The 17,456-nt window shown below is 34.7% G+C and overlaps 2 protein-coding genes, 1 long non-coding RNA gene and 1 other non-coding gene across 9 annotated transcripts in view; 2 read left to right on the top strand and 2 right to left on the bottom strand.

Moving 5' to 3' along the window:
- Positions 1-15,275, bottom strand: part of LOC6503215 (dynamin) — a 128,020-nt gene extending 112,745 nt beyond the window's left edge. For 3 of the 5 annotated variants that reach the window (XM_044716688.1, XM_044716689.1, XM_044716690.1), the window contains exon 1: positions 14,525-15,275. In XM_044716688.1, coding sequence (XP_044572623.1) covers positions 14,525-14,670 — 146 coding nt within the window. In that variant the 5' untranslated portion in view covers positions 14,671-15,275. The remainder of the gene's footprint in view (positions 1-14,524) is intronic. The other 2 variants (XM_044716686.1, XM_044716687.1) reach the window with 1 other exon arrangement.
- A 53-nt stretch (positions 15,276-15,328) lies between these two features.
- LOC6502889 (60S acidic ribosomal protein P2) lies at positions 15,329-16,519 on the top strand. 2 transcript variants are annotated; one of them, XR_001408557.2, is made up of 3 exons: positions 15,330-15,488; positions 15,789-16,212; positions 16,387-16,519. XR_001408557.2 is itself a non-coding variant. In XM_001963620.4 (2 exons), the coding sequence occupies exon 2, from the start codon at positions 15,790-15,792 to the stop codon at positions 16,129-16,131; it is 342 nt and encodes a 113-aa protein (XP_001963656.1). In that variant the 5' UTR covers positions 15,329-15,488; position 15,789; the 3' UTR covers positions 16,132-16,217. The 2 variants fall into 2 exon arrangements, 1 of the variants encoding a protein (XP_001963656.1); XM_001963620.4 differs by lacking the exon at positions 16,387-16,519 and having other exon boundaries at positions 15,329-15,488; positions 15,789-16,217.
- LOC116656425 lies at positions 16,250-16,322 on the top strand. The gene has a single exon (XR_004311385.1). It is a non-coding gene; the product is annotated as a small nucleolar RNA Me28S-Am982 (small nucleolar RNA).
- Positions 16,473-17,030, bottom strand: LOC123257492. Its single transcript, XR_006507567.1, has 2 exons — positions 16,838-17,030; positions 16,473-16,779 (listed from the first exon to the last, which is right to left on the bottom strand). It is a non-coding gene; the product is annotated as an uncharacterized LOC123257492 (long non-coding RNA).
- Between the last annotated feature and the right edge of the window lie 426 nt (positions 17,031-17,456).

The raw sequence follows: 17,456 nt of genomic DNA, 5'->3' as shown, positions 1-17,456 counted from the left end.
TATTTTTATTGATGACTATTCATTGCTTTATAGAGTAATTTGGCATCAAAACTTTAAAAAATTAACTTCGGGTGTAGCACATGTTTATATACCCTTGTAATTAAGTAGCAATTTGTAATCTCTATATATATAAAAATGATTTGCTGTTCGTTAGTCTCGCTAAAACTCGAGAACGGCTGAACGGATTTATATTATCTTGGTCTTGAATTATTCGTGTAGATCTAGGGTACGTTTAAAAGGTGAGAAAAATTCGAATAATTCCCGGGAACATCCTCAAACAGTATTTTTCTATTTCCCATACAAACGTTTTCTAAATAAAATGGAGACTACAATAACACAGGCCGACAATTTCCAACTTTTTTTTTCCTCCACGCATAATTTTACCTAATTTACCGCATAATTTAACTCGGAATAATTTTATTGAATTTAATATAGGTGGTTCAACAATATTTTCTTAAATTAAATTGGAGTTTTTAATCTCATATTTTCAAAAAGTCATGGCTATCTAAAACTGTTTCTATATTCAAAACGTATCTATTGCAGGTTCAGCTTGTTTAGTAAACCTTTACAGAAGTTGTAGATAGCCATGACTTTTTGAAAATATGAGATTAAAAACTCCAATTTAATTTAAGAAAATATTGTTGAACCATTAAATTCAATAAAATTATTCCGAGTTTTTCCTTAAATCCAAAATTAAAACATGGTATGATCTACTGATTTCAATAAGAAAATAAAAATCTTCCATAGAAAAATGTTTGGGGAAAAATCATAGAAGAGCAAAAATTAACGTAGAAAATCTGAGATTTCAACTTTGGATGAGTATTCCAAAGATATGGTAACTGCTAGATACCATTTTTTAATTTTAGTTGGTACACATACATTTCAAAAATGATATGTACTGGAAACAATAATGGTCGTAGCCATTTCACGGCCTACATAATTCAATATATGGTAAAATCTGATCAATTTCTTCTCTTAGGTGTACCGCGGAAACGGTGGGTGATAGAACCTATGTTTGTTCTGGACTTTGGTTCAGGGGAGCCTAAAGATTATGGAGCAGGTAAAATTATGCGTGGAGATTTTTTGCTGTTGGCCTGTGTAATAGGCGCCGGTATGTGATACATTGTTTGACAGCTACTCATTGTTCTCTGCTCAGTAAATTTTATGTGACAAACCGATATTGTGTTCACTGAAAAATTATGAAAAAAATTGGAAAAAATTTTAATTTGAAACCATCAAATCAATCACGTGCATTGTGGAAATTATTAAACCGCACTGATGACCAGAGACAGACAGATCAAGAAAATAGTCGTATTGCTATGTCAGAATTACAGTTCTTAATTGAGTGACAATGTAGGAGATAGGCTTAGAATGCAACGAGTTCGTGCACATCAAACACATCAACAGCAAGCTAGACATAATGAAATTAAGCGAATCCACAGACGCAGTGCTCCTGTGATTCTTGAACGAGCTGCATTCCACTATGATCCGGCAATTGATTGGAAATGAAAACAATTTTTAAATATTGTAAGGCGTTAAAGTACACTGGTGAATCTACTGGATCATGTTGTGCTGAAGGCAAGGTAAAATTGCCACAATTGGTCCCACCACCAGATCCTTTACGTTCTTTAGTTTCTGGGATTAAAAATGATTCTAAGCATTTATTGACCAACATTCAGAAATATAACAACTGTTTCCAGATGACATCATTTGGTGCTACACATATTAGACAAGACAATTTCATGCCCACTTTTAAGGTATTATATAAAAATATTCAAGTTTGTACTAAAATATATATATATCGGAAATAATTAAACAAAATATAGTTTATGAGAAAGCTTTAAATTAACAGACTGTATTTTAATAGTGTGTGTCTGTGAATATCAAATTTAAATCTTATAAATAACCAGTATTTTAGGAAAACTCTGTTTTGTAAGTAAGCAACATGATGTATCGAAAATAATCATAAAACTTCATGTTTTATTCAATAAATGAAGTTGAATAAAATAAGAGGGTACTCTTTAATTTTTGGGATTGAAAATGATTATTAATTATCTATTGCTATTCAATGCAGTTCATATTAAATTTTAATCACTCAATGTTGTCAAATCAATTTCGGTGTGTTTCTAACGACAAAGGGTCAATTTTAAATTTTTTACCGCTCCACAAAGTTCAATTCCAATCAAATTATTCTTCGCGTGCGCTTTGTGGGATCTAATGTCGCGTTTCGAAATTAAACAAAAGTGAATCGCGATCTCGAAAAAATTTCAGAGTCACAAATTGTAATAAGTCATTAGTAGTACTGTTTTTTAATACTGTTAATTAATTTATTTGGTCAGCTCCGCGAAACTTAATTTTAGGTATCTTCAGTTCTTACTGTATCAGATAATTTTTTTAAGTTTGAAAAATTTTAAATTTTGTCACAAAAGAAGTTTCTGAACGCAACAAAAAAAAAAAACAACAGCTGGCAGAGTACGATGTCCGCCGGGTTAGCTAGTAGAAAATATATAAGGATATAAAATGTCGGGCACCATGGAGAAGAGAACAATTAGGGGCATTACAAAGCATTAAATCTGGTAAAGTGGATTGAAAGAAAAGATCTTCCGTAGCAACAAAAAAGGACCGGAGAATGATGACAGATTGGAAAGTAGCAGTCTATGAAGGACGCTTCAAGGAGAATGGAATGGGCCCGGGGAATTTGTCCGTGAAACTGTAGAGATTCCAAAGACACTCGTACAGCAAGGTGAGACTGAGGTAGGAAGTACGAAGTACGAAGAGTCCGCGCAGGTGGAAAATTGGAGTCAAAGAGAGAGGAGAAAAAAAAGGGAAAGCGTCAGCGAGATTAAGAAAAAAAAACCCAGAGTAAGAGTCGGGTTCGGTAAGACCTTGCCACAAAGCGGAAAACGGATCGGCCTGGCCTTCACAATTCCCGAACGCGATAAACAGGGGTGAACCAGCAAAAGCAAGCAGTGGCCGGCTCCTGAACTCGAATCGACGGAAGAAGCCGTAAAAAGTTAACACACGGGTACAGTCAAGAGACTCCTGCTCCAGAGCCGCCCAGGCGTATGCACAGTGGTTTCCTGGTGTGAAGAAGGCGCGACGTCAAGTCTCAGCGTTAAGTCGACAGATTCCTTCTGGCGTAGGCCTGAGGAGCAAGCGACCAGAAGGTCAAGGAAGAACATGATAACCAAGCAATGAAAGCGTTCCACGAGGATGCTGAGGTAGCTAAGGAAGCGGAAAAGTTTGTGCTCTTTTAAAAAGCTATTATTGGAATTAGAAAGCTTTCAATATTATTTCTGGGCTCGCAAGTCTTTAAATTCGGTGGAACTTACCTAAAAATGCTGAGCTCGAAAATAAATTTGAATAAAATAATTTTGAAATTGCATCTGTAAAAATTGTGAAAATATGACTAGACAGCAATGTAAAGAACCACTAACCATACAACATATAGACTTCTCATTTCATACAACGAAAATGGACGCAAAAATTTCTTGCGACAGGCCCCCGGAGGCCCCAGAGAGATTCTTACTCTCATTCTTACGCTCAAATAACTCTGAACGTTTTTGGTTGTTCAGTCGTTGAGAGGCGCATCATCAAGAAGGTTGCTCCGCGGTTAAACTGATCTTTATATGTATGCGTGCTCACGCATTCACATACACGGTTTCATGTGTGTGGGTTCGACTTCGTTTTGAAGCCAGCTAAAATTTTTGATTTTTGTAACTTTTCAGGCATGCTACCCTAAGAAAGTATTCATTATTATTTAACTATGAAAAAATTGTATTACATATTAATATTTCATACTTTTTATACATATAATATTTGGGAATACGATTAGATGGCAGCTGTAAAATGCTTCACATACATACACAGCTGGCCAAAATAATAAGTACACAGATATAGTGTTTATTTGTTTCGATATAACTCGATTTTTATGCAATGCACACCCGCCAATTTTTTTATATTGATAAGTTAAGCTTAATTTTCTGCAGGGTGGGCGATTTTGGTCTGGTCAAAATAATAAGTACACCTGTGTATTTGATAAATTTTAAAGGATTAAAGCAAAGTAAAGTATATCCCAGGGAAAAAAAGTTCTATAGTTGGGCAAAAAAAAGAGTTGTACTACAGAAAAAAGAAAAATTGCTTTAATTCTGCAAAAGGAAGGATAAAATCTTCGGGAAATCGCTAAAAGACTTGGGCAGTCATTATGTTTGGTCCGGAATGCCCTAAAATTCAAGGTTCAATTCGAAACTCGAGGTCGGAAGAAGAAATCCTGTCAAACGACCGACAGCCGAATCCTAAGTTTGTGCTGCTCATCCATTGTTGCTCATATTGACCATGAAATATCGTCTAGATCAGTTCGTCGTAGACTTACTAATGCTGGCTTACAAGGACGCATAGCCAGAAAAGTTACTCTCCTTCGAGGGAATAATTTAAAGATGAGGAAACAGTTAGCCCAAAATCATTTGGCATGATCTGGAACAGAGGGTTCCAAAAAGTGGAATAATGTCCTATGGAGCGACGAAACAAAAATAAATCTATTTGGTAACGACTCCAGAAAGAATGTACGACTTGTTTCGTCGACCCAAAGGCAAAGAATTCGCGCCCAGTACTCGAAATAGACCGTTAAACACGGAAGCGAAAACATTATGATTTGGGACTGTTTTTCTTGGCATGGAGTCGTCCCGGATCATCGGATTACCTATACAATGACCCGATTTGGGTATAAAAATATATTGTCTGCCATAATGCTGAGGAAGACATGCCCTTGAGATGGGTCTTTCTACAGGACAACGACCCAAAACACACATCAAAGCTGGTCAAGGCTTAGTTCACCGAAAACAAGGTGGACATTATGAAGTGGCCAAGTCAAACTGCAGACTTAAACCCAATAGAAAACCTATGGGGAGAGCTTAATCGTCGGATTGGCACAAACACATTTCAAAATAATGAAGAATTGCAGCAAAGACAAGGTACGAAAGTCCTTTGGAGACGTGCCGTAAATTAAATGCCCAGCATGCCGAAACGGATAACAAAAGTTTAAAAAAAAAGGCGGGGATATACTGGGTATTAGCATAAGAATACTATAAAACGAAAAAAATTGAGAAAATGTTTTTTATTTTTAAGTTAGAGGCTTTGAAGAATTGCTGTACTTATTTTTTTGACCAACCCTTTTTTATGTTTTTTAGGTTTAATCGACAATAAATTCTACAGATTTCGTGAAATATTCTTATGTTTAGTATTTTTATAATCAACATTATGCCAGAAAAATAAAAGAAATTAAAATTGGTTCGTTACAGTAATAAAAAAAGATTTACGTGACATAGAAGAAATCTTATGAGCCTGTACTTATTATTTTGGCCAGCAGTGTACATGTACGAAATTACGTATTTATATATTTACAAACAATTAAAAATCATTGTACTAAGATAGGAACAGGGTATCTTTCAGTCGGTTTTACTTAAAACCCAACATCACTGTTCTTATTTTCAAACGGATGGTACTTGCATACCCTACTGATGCCCACAGAACAAAAAATCAGCTGTTTTTGTTTATTCTCACTCCACAAAACTTATCCATCAGAAGGGTATGGAACACCATCCGTATGGAACACAAAAACTTAAAAGCAATCGACTGAAATATACCATGTTTCTACCTTAATATATAGATTTTAATGCATTCGTTGACATATGTATATATATATATGAAAAACATTTTACAGCTACAGTAATTTCGTAAATATATATGTAAAGCATTTTACAGCTCCCATCTAATCGTATTCCCAAATATTATATGTATAAAAAGTATGAAATATTAATATGTAATACAATTTTTTCATAGTTAAATAATAATGAATACTCCCATTTTCTTAGGGTAGCATGCCCGAAAAGTTACAAAAATTTAAAAATTTTAGCTGGCTTCAAAACGAAGTCTAACGCACCCACATGAAACCGTGTATGTGAATGCGTGAGCACGCATACATATAAACATCAGTTTAACAGCGGAGCAACCTTCTTGATGATGCGCCTCTCAGCGACTGAACAACCAAAAACGTTCAGAGTTATTTGAGCGTAAGAATGAGAGTAAGAATCTCTCTGGGGCCTCCGGGGGCCTGTCGCAAGAAATTTTTGCGTCCATTTTCGTTGTATGAAATGAGAAGTCTATATCTTGTTTGATTAGTGATAGAACATAGTCAGCTGATCCTTATGAAAATATCACGGATTGTATTCATGAGTTTTATTTTAAAAATAAAATAATTATAATCATTATCTAAGATTTTTTCGCTCATAATTATCACTCAATTTATGATTCCGGGCTAAGTATTAAACTTTTTTGACATATGAGTGTATGTCTTCATAGACCAAGTATATAGGTCCAAATTAACACAATGATTTTTCCGCGATCACTCCTCCAAACCATTAAAAATTAGAAAAAACAGAAAATCTAGCAATCATTTTAAACAAAAAAAGTGCGTAAGCTCGCAATTAAAGATTACACGCAAAGCATAAAATCCTCAGAGGTTTTGGATAAATCACGCAAAGTAATCAAAATATTACGGACACCGACATACAGGTCATACTTCTTTTCTTCTCCCATATAAGTCAAATTATAATTATTTGACTCCATTTTTTCAATAGGTATATAGTAGAAAATAAATCTCTCCCACAACCAGTGCTCGATGTGTCCACACGTTTGTTTTCAACATACCAAATGTTAAGAAAACTTAACATTTGAGGTCTTTATCGATAGATACCTCAAATCCTCAAATTTACCGAAAAAACATAAAAATAACAAATCCATTTGATGATCCATTTGTTTTTGGATGTGCAAACAAGGTTGCCAGTGTCGTTTTGATGAGGATTCGTTCATTCTGATACCGTGACTTAAGTCGCTGCCAGGTGGAGATTAAATTCTTGGCCTCTCCAACCACATGGTTCTCCAAATACTGGAATTTTACCGCATCGCTATACTCTTGATTGTGGACCAATTCCGTGAAGATGTCGCAGAACCGGGACCACTTCAGATAATCCCCGTCAAATTTTGAAATGTCGACTGGTGGTATTACAAATGGAGATGCTATCGCGGATTTTTAAGTTGATGCTGAAGTTGATTGTTCGTACAACCTATTCTGCTCGTAAAACCTGAAATCTTTCATCGGTATGTCCACCATTTTTTAAGGTAGGTTCCAGATCGATGAGATCCTGGTATCCCGTGACAATTTCCCTCCATAGCTCCTTCATGTGTTGTCTGATGTGTGTGGACAATTCTCGTCCTTCGGTGCGGTTGCACAGAAAGCCGTCCATATCGTCTGACCGTCCTTCATGTCTTCGTTTTAATGATGTTAATTGGGGGTCCTCTTCCTCGTTTCATCGTGATTGTGCCTTTGGCTCAAGATTTTTTCCTGTTTCTCCTGATGGGATTCCATCGGAATATATGGCTTTGCATTTTTTTACAAGTAGCGCTTTAGCCTTTGTGAAATACTCATTTTACGGACTTAGTGCCAGCTCATGGAGCTTGGCATCATTCTTTTTAAACTGGGTCCATGCGTGAGTGAGTTGTTTGAGTCTCTCCTCGAAGTATTCTTCCTTGAGCTTTCGCTCTGCGGAGTCCTTAGTGAAGTTTCTTATTAGCCTTTGAATGGCTATGTTGCTTTCAATTTGCTCATCAATGACCATTTGGGTTACGGAGTCTGATTCTGATCCCATGGTTTGAAAGATGAACTGCCGTGAGGCTTGTGTTCAGGGTGCGATCCTATAGAATAGGATCACGTCACCAAATGTTAGTCCGTAGAGCAATATGCGGCCACTACGTCGAACTTGAACTCGCATCAATAACGGTAGGTCTCGGAGTCGTAGTCAAAGAATGTATAAAGTCTGACTAAATTTACCTGAATTCTGCTCGAGTTGACCAGGTCCTTGCTGTGATCAGGCTGGAGATGATGTGGGGTACGGTCCTGGGCTGGTTTTCCTCAAGTACAGATGGTGGTTCGGCTGATTCCTTATCGGCCGGACCTACTTGTGGTCCGTTTCACGGGAGCAACACTCGAAGTAGATTGGATACCGCGGGTTCTACTTGTGGTCCGTTTCACGGGAGCAACACTCGAAAGAGGGTTTGATGATGAAAGTTCTACTGGTGGTCCGTTTACACTGGAGCCACGCGAAGTAGATAGCTTTTTTTAGAGAGTCCTAACTTGTGAACCGTTTTACACAGGATCACTCGAAGTAGATTAATTTTAAGTGCCGTAGTTCAAACACTGAGTAACGAGACGATTCACTCTGATTTCGCAACTATCTTTATTTCAGAAGAACAGTTCTTATATAAGATGCTAAATCATACATCATTAAATCTAAGAAAGGTCAATGTTATGGACGTGCTAAAACTAATGTTAATGCCAGGGTCACCCACCTCTGAGTCTGCTGACTCAGATTGTTTGTTCATGTACTGCTTGTACATGCATTTCGGCTTAGCTAGCTGGTTTTTGCTTGCTTCGGTCAGTCGGTCATTCTTCCCGCTGATAATGCTGATTTCTGCTTCTTGCGTCGTGGGATATTGTTTTTGCTTATTGCTAATAGGTTAATGGGTTTGTATGTTGCGACATGCTGATGCATATTGATTGGATCAAATTACGAAGTGTGAATATATATAAACATTGAAAATTGTCGGCCTGTTATTAATAATTTTTTATTTTTTTCGCTCAGATAATGATTATTTTTGATTTTTTCGCTTAGAAAATAATGATTATTTTGGGCTTTAAAAAATAACAATTATAACAATAATCATTATTTACATTCCCTAAAAAATATTCAAAACGGATTTAATGACCAGAAAAAGAAAAAAGTTTACTTATTAAAAAAGATGTGACTGAAAAAAACAATTGTTGCTTTTCTAATTGCCTTGGCTTCAGAACACAGCGTGGTTCTCCATCGGGGCCTGGCTTTAACCTTCAGAAGATCCGAAAATAAACCACTTTACATCAGGTAACTATCGGAAATAAGATTAGAATTCGAATGAATTACTGTACTGTAAGTGAATCTTTATGACTGGTACATAAATACATATGTAGTTCTGGTATTGTATGTAGGTCATTGAAAGAATACGATTAAAATAAGGATAATAAGTTAGAAATTTTTAATGTTTTAGTTAAGGGGGCAGGATGGTTTGCGAGGCTGAAAAAACAATTTTTTTCAGAAATTTTTTATATAATAGAACATTATCTCAGGAATATCCTGTGCAAGTTTCATGTCGATCGGACTAACGCTCGCTGAGATACCGATTTTCTAGTTTCTATCTCTCCATATACTTTTAATTGCTTTTAAAACTTTAGACGAGATTTTCTCAAAACAACTTTTTCAAGTCGGTGCGTAACGTAACTCAAAAAGTAATGCTCGGATCTAAATAAAATTTTTCACACATCTTTAATACAATAAATACTTGCGAATGAACAAACCCTTTTTTTTTTTTTTTTTAATTTTTTTTACCATTTTTACCATAATGGGATAATTTTTATGTAAAAATGGTACCTCTGACTTTACAACCGCGCCAAAAATTCAAAATTGCATATTTTTCAAAATGGTTCATCCGCACAAGAATCTAATATTTTAAGTAAATCAATTCAATTTTTTTATTTCCGATAACACTGTAAGTCCAGACTTTATGCACCACAAGATAATAATTTTTTGAAGCGACTCCGGCCGACTGCCCGTCACGGGATAAATAATAATTATTTCTTAACAAAAAAATTTGTCTATACTCTCCAAATATAGCCATATATCGTGTAAAAAAATTCTATTCTATTCACTCAGAAATGAAAAAAAAAATCGCAAAAATCTGCCTTTTTTCAGTCTCTGAGTCTCTGAAACCATCCTGCCCCCTTAAAACTAATTAAACTCTCGAAAAGTACAATAATATACTGTCTCACTAGAAGTGAATACACTGAAAATGTTGTGCTTTCTTATTGCGGTCTATAGAATATACTGTACAGTAAAAAATGAGTGCAGTATTTTTAAGGGGTTACGTGGGTTTGCGGGGCCAAAAAATTTACTATTTAAAAACAATTTTTTTTTATATAAAGTATAAAAAATTTTATTTGAACTTTTAAGTTTCTTAAATATACTTATTTAGAGAAGAATTTGGAAAATTTTCAGAAAAAAATTTTCATTTAAGAAAATTTTCAGAAAAATTTTCATGTACGAAAATTTTCAGAAAAAAAAAAACAGTCAGCCATTGAGACTTCATTTTCCCATGACCCCTTGGAAAAAATGTGCTTTCGCATTGACAGCACAATTCCTGACAGAATCATCTGAAATGAAAAAACTAAATATTTTCCTTTAGTACTTTAGGTCTGTACTTTAGGTCTGTACTAAAGGAAAATATTTAGTTTATTCTAGAAACTAAAGAAAGGAAACTAGAAACTAAACAAGGAAAAAAACAAGAAAGGAAAGCTAACTTCGGGCGGAGCCGAAGTTGATATACCCTTGCAGTTGTGCCATTTCCGATCGTTCAGTTATATGGCAGCTATAGGATATAGTCGGCCAATCTGTATGAAATTTGGTTTTTAAATCAAAATTGATTTGAAAATTTCTTGGCGCTAGAAATTTCCAATTAGCTCCTGCGGCACTCGGTAACGAAAATGTCTCCGCCCAGAACATAGAAAGTACATGCCCAGCAGTACTGAAATTCCTGGCCCCGACTTTTCCGGCCCGAATGTCAAACTTCGTTCGAAAAACAATATCAATTCAATAAGGTTTGTTCTTCGAACGTCAAAACAAAGTAGGCGAAGTAATTCTGCCGGCCCTCTGTTGCTGCTAGAGTTCAAAATTACGCATATTCGATATTAGTTATTAATCACTAATATATTCTTGGCATTCTAAATATATTGCGCGGAAAACTTTGACCCCATGGTTCAATGGTTAAGGTATCTGCCTGTTAATCGTAAGGTCGGGGGTTCGATTCCAAGCGACAAAATCTTTATTATGAGTTGATTTTTATTTACTTTAATTTTTTTTTTCATATCGCAGTCTCAAAATAAACGGTTATATTCAATATTTTTGTTTTAAATGGGGATTCTTAATAATTAAGATTGTTTTAAACATGCAAATTTGTAGAGGTGTATTATAGTCTGTCACAAAGTACGCGCGGTTCCTTGATAGCTTAGAGGCTTGCATGTCGGTCCAGTATACAAAAGTACTAAGGTTCGAACCCCAGGGCGAGTAATTATTAAATATAGTTTGCAATATTATTAATATAATGTTACTTAACATATTCATTTCGTTTACAACATAAATTAACAGCAATTTTTAAGGAATACATAAAAAATAATGATTATCAAATTAGAAGATTGTAAGGGGAAATTTTTTTTTTTAATTTTTGGGTCATGAATGCGACCTGATTTAGCCACGATTTTCAGCGCAAATCATGCTTTCATTTCGGGCCTGATGCCTCTCTGAAAATCAGGTCTGAATCAGGGGCGATTTCGAGACAATTTTCACGCAGGAATCCAGATTCGAAATCCGGGCGGATTTTGGGCTGATTTATGCCTGTAATCGAATTCCGGACCGAGAGGACATTTTTAAAAATTTCAGTACAAAATTCCGGCCGCTTGTTCTAGATTTCCGGGTGGATTCTGAGGTGATGCGGGGGGATCACGGGTGAATCCGGGGTGATTCGTGGGAGATCGGTACTGCTGGGTGTATTCTTAATACGATTACCTCATGAGACAATAAAGGCATATTCGTTTGTGTTTTAACGGTTCAAAGCTTTCAAATCCAAAGTCCTTCTTTCCCTTGAACACAGTATATGAGTCGGAATGGCTTAGTCTATCAGTCGACTATATGCTATGGTTGCCAAGTGATTGTTCGGAATCCCATAAATTTTTTTTTTTAAAAGAGAAGCTCAGAATTTTTTTTAAACAAAATATGTAATGAAACTTTTGTAATGACTTTGTAACTTTTGAATAACGCCAACCATATTTGCAATATTTGTATACATACACAGCTGGCCAAAATAATAAGTACACGCTCATAAGATTTCTTCTATGTCACGTAAATCTTTTTTGATAACCGTAACTAACCAATTTTAATTTCTTTTAGTTTTCTGGCATAATGTTGATTATAAAAATACTTAACATAAGAATATTTCACGAAATCTGTAGAATTTATTGTCGATTAAACCTAAAAAAACATAAAAAAGGGTTGGTCAAAAAAATAAGTACAGCAATTCTTCAAAGCCTGTAACTTAAAAATAAAAAACATTTTCTCAATTTTTTCCTTTTTATAGTAATCTTATGCTAATACCCAGTATATCCCCCCATATTTTGTATAACTTTTGTTATCCGTTTCGGCATTCTGGGCATTTAATTTACGGCACGTCTCCAAACAACTCTCGTACCTTGTCTTTGCTGCAATTCTTCTATATTTTGAAATGTGTTTGTGCCAATCCGACGATTAAGCTCTCCCCATAGGTTTTCTATTGGGTTTAAGTCTGCAGTTTGACTTGGCCACTTCATAATGTCCACCTTGTTTTCGGTGAACTAAGCCTTGACTAGCTTTGATGTGTGTTTTGGGTCGTTGTCCTGTAGAAAGACCCATCTCAAGGGCATGTCTTCCTCAGCATTATGTCAGACAATATATTTTTATACCCAAATCGGATCATAGTATCGGTAATCCGATGAATCGGGACGACTTCATGCCGAGAAAAACAGTCCCAAATCATAATGTTTCCGCTTCCGTGTTTAACGGTCTATTTCGAGTACCGGGCGTCGAATTCTTTGCCTTTGGGTCGACGAAACAAGTCGTACATTCTTTCTGGAGTCGTTACCAAATAGATTTATTTTTGTTTCGTCGCTCCATAGGACATTATTCCACTTTTTGGAACCCTCTGTTCCAGATCATGCCAAATGATTTTGGGCTAACTGTTTCCTCATCTTTAAATTATTCCCTCGAAAGAGAGTAACTTTTCTGGCTATGCGTCCTTGTAAGCCAGCATTAGTAAGTCTTCGACGAACTGATCTAGATTATATTTCATGGTCAATATGAGCAGCAATGGATGAGCAGTAAAAACTTAGGATTCGGGTGTCGGTCGTTTGACAGGATTTCTTTTCCGACCTCGAGTTTCAAATTTAACCTTGAATTTTAGGGCATTCTGGACCAAACATAATGACTGCCCAAGTCTTTTAGCGATTTCGCGATTTCCTTCCTTTTGCAGAATTAAAGCAATTTTTCTTTTTTCTGTAGTACAAATCTTTTTTTTGCCCAACTAGAGAATTTTTTTTTTCTGGGATACACTTAAATATGCTAGGAAATAATAAAAACCAACATATCTTAACTCGAATCTAGCTTTAATCCTTTAAAATTTATCAAATGCACAGGTGTACTTATTATTTTGACCAGACCAAAATCGCCCACCCAGCAGAAAATTAAGCTTAGTATTGAATACACGAGGTTCCCATATTTCATTCTTGTTTTAGAAATTGTGTAACATTGTAACTTATCAATATGTAACATATACTTATCAATAAAAATCGAGTTATATCGAAACAAAAAAACACTATATCTGTGTACTTATTATTTTGGCCAGCTGTGTATATGTATCATATAATAAAAACTGTCACCTACACCTGTCACCTGTAAATGTAATGGAATATCAACAACTTTCCTTGCTCTTTGTGAGCTACCGAAATTATTGGTTATAAATTTCTAATTCATTATGAATAAATTAATTTTTATTTCTATCTTAAATACATGTAGTATATTTAAAAATGTCCTTTCTTAGTTTAGTAAAATAAAATTGTCAGCAAGTTCCTAGAAAATGGGGAAATTTAGTAGTGAAGAAATGCCGGCGCATGCGAAATTGAACGATGGACATTCAAGGACATTATGTAACCACAATTTTTTTATTTTATCTGGATACGCACATTATTGCCTCTAAACCCAGATACTCCAACACTTATTTTTTATGTTTTTAATGTGTTTAAACTAAACTTTTCTGTTAATATTGTTTACAACCTAATTGTTGTTCGGCCAAAGCAAATTAAAGTATTTTTGCTAAAATTATTTTGAACCACTTTCAAAATTACAAAAAATAAAGAATTTACGAATAATTGATGCATAAATTGGAGAACAATATATTGATTTTTATTGGGCGTAAGTTTCTGTGTTAATCATTTTAAAAACAGAGAGAGGTACTGTAACAGAGAATGAGAGTACGCGCAGGTTGATAGATACAAATGAGAGTTATGCCACAAGTATGAAAGGGGTTTTCATAGAAAATATTGCGATACTTTACTTTAATAATTTTTGTAGTCCCAAAACTTTCAAAAAGAAAAAAAATAGGTAAATTTACTAAAAAAATAATGTAGAAATATTTTTTTGCATTTCAATAAAACTTCACCCTTCAAAATGACACGATACTTGTGCAATTATACATACAAAATAAATGGAATCTTGTTTGGACTCTTAAAACAATTATTTTTCGAAAAACAATTTATTTTTCTGTTTTCATCATAAAAAGAGTCATTGCGTTTACTCACTTTCCAACAAAATTTTCCAAAACTGAACTTTTTCCAGCCGATTGACCACCAACAACAGCGATCTGTGGCAAATCCAATTGCATATGAACACCAAGCGATGTAAACGCATCTTGCAACTTGTTAACAATATTTATTAAGTTGTCCATGGTGCTAAATATGTATTTTTTGAAAACCAGAATTGATTTGAGAGTTTCTCGTCGGTAGAAATTTCCAATTAGCTCCTGTGGCACTGCGCAACGGAAATGTCGCCGCCTACCCCTTTTGTATGTAGAGGATTATAGACTGGATTTTTATACGTATTTTTTTTCTCCAAATACTTTTTCTGTATACAAGTTGACAATTATATACCAGTCAGTTTATATAATAATGAACCAAACCAGAGCTTCTATATAAGCTACTTTTTTAATATAAACCGCACGTAAACGTTAGTTTTTTTGTGCTGCGTTTTTTTTTTAATGAAACTCAAAGAATTCACTCGAGCGGGATATATGAGGGTTGAAACTCTAGGTGACAACAGCAACCGCACATATGTGTGTATACTATGGAATAGATCACAAAAAAAAATTAATACTGCATATGTAAAAACGAATCTTCAAAACGAAATCATTGATTTTTTGCACAAACATTTAAAAACAAGGAGTGGATACGACTGGAATATGTATTTCAGTCTTTGTATGTAAACTGACTGTCCACCAATAGTTTTCTTTTGACTAAACATAGGGAAGAGTCATACCCAAGTCGACAAAAAATTATCGAAATATAAAATTTATCGAATTAAAAAGCGCCACCTATTTAAAAATCCATTAGGGTTGCATTTGAGTCAGCTGATTGTCTGTCAATTTGACAACAGGAAGTGACAATATATCGACAGACGAAATTAAGTTTCTTTTCTTTCAACAACTCGTACAAGGAAGTTGTTCATTTTGTGTATTTCGCGTTTCGTGTCAAAAACTAAAGACTTAAAGTAAGTAAAATTTGGTTACAGTTTAAGATTATCTATTCGTTTTTATAATATTATAAATGTTACTTGGTGTGCTTTCTTATGATTTATTTGGATTGCTAGAATAAAACATACATAAGGGTAAAAAAGGTTGATCAATGCTTCAGCCAAACCATACGGTTATAAGCTTTGCCTATTTTGCCTAAATAAATTGTAATTTTTATATCGTTATTTTTTTACTGGAATATTAAATTATATAGGATAAACTTCAAATTTTGTTTGCTTTTTCGAATTATCTAAATCTTTTGAACTTGTTTTTCATAGCATGCGTTACGTGGCTGCATATTTGTTGGCGGTTCTTGGAGGAAAGGATAGTCCCGCCATCGCTGACCTGGAGAAAATTCTTAGTTCTGTTGGTGTTGAAGTCGATTCGGAACGTTTGACGAAAGTCATCAAAGAGCTCAGCGGTAAAAGTATTGAAGAATTGGTTAAGGAGGGGCGTGAGAAGCTTTCTACTATGCCCGTTGGTAGTGCTGCAGTTGCCTCTCCGGCTCCTGGTGCTACTGCTCCTACAGGTTCCGGCGACAAAAAGGAATCTAAGAAGGAGGAAAAGAAAGAGGAATCTGAGTCTGAGGACGACGACATGGGTTTCGCTCTCTTTGAATAAGCAAAAAAAATTGTTTAAAATTGTGTATATTGAGTGAAACAGTTATGATTCGTCCAAATTATTCCAAGATTTAATAAAGAGGTGTGTATAATTTAACATCAATATCAGATACCAAAAAATCATGTGATGAACTAACTAAACCATCTTTCGACTGAAAAAGTGATGCTAAAAAGTTGTTACTGAGATTGAATAACACATTCATACATTTTTTTTTATTAAAAATGAAATTTATGAGTTTACTACTTTTCATTTCAGCGTACGCTAAAAAGAACATCTCTCCGAATTAAATTGAATCAATGGGTAAACCAATATCCTTGGAATATACGTATGCAGTGTTTTACTTAATGTACTACATAATTTTGCAATAAAACTTTAAAGAGCTATCCTATTTTATTTGTGTACACTGGCAGGGTAATATATTTATGATCAGACTTTTCTCAGGCAAGTTTGGTTTTTAATTTTCTGTATGTATGCACATAATTTTTTACATACATATAAATATATTATGGTCAAAAGTGGGACAAGTGGAAACATCTCCGACCCTGTATATTCTTCATCAGGATCATCTAAGTCGATCTATTTCAGTGTTGACGACTTTAAACTTTTCGCATATTCTTTCCTTTGCTCGCAGTATACATACATATATAGCTGGAAAAACTCAATAATACAATTAATGTTCAAATAATCACCGTGCTAATTATTTTACGTTTTTAGAAATGTAGGCCATAAAATCTAAACATAAAAAGGTAGCCCACCATCTATTGGCAAAAACACCTCCGCAAAAAGGCATCATTGTCCTGGTCAATGATTCAGATGGTAGTTGAGTAGAGTCATGAGCAAGTATAGTCGGTTAATGACTTAGTAGCGATAGTAGTAGTAGTAGAAAAGTAGCGATTTTCCTTAGCGTGGATACCCATGGAATTTTCTTTTGTATGATTTCTGATTTCCGTATCGAGAACAGGTGGGCTTTTGACATTTTTAGGAGATTATAATTTTACTTAATCAAAAAATAATGATTAAAGCACTTCAATCGTGGAAATAAGGATAACAAAAGTAAGGAAAGCAAGCTTTGGATCAGAAGTTTATATACCTTTGCAGTGAGGTAGCAATTTATATATTAAAAAAAAGTCCCAACCTTGAATTTAAAAAAAAAGCTAAGCTGTGTTATTTCCGATCTATATAAAGTAACTAAAAGCGAATCCCAAGAAAGTCCCATCCTAACTTCAAAAACACAAATGTTATGGCATTTCCTATCAAAATACATTTTACAGTAAAATCTTTTCTTTATCGGTAAGTACTCTGAATAATTAGCAAACTAAAGAATG

This window comes from Drosophila ananassae, chromosome XL, assembly GCF_017639315.1.
Source record: "Drosophila ananassae strain 14024-0371.13 chromosome XL, ASM1763931v2, whole genome shotgun sequence".
NCBI lineage: Eukaryota > Metazoa > Arthropoda > Insecta > Diptera > Drosophilidae > Drosophila > Drosophila ananassae.
Note: the sequence above shows the minus strand (reverse complement) of the source record. Positions and strands in the feature narration are given on the sequence as shown.

Coding starts and splice junctions, on each gene's coding strand:
- LOC6502889 (XM_001963620.4), top strand. CDS start 15,790: ATGCGTTACGTGGCTGCATATTTGTTGGCGGTTCTTGGAGGAAAGGAT.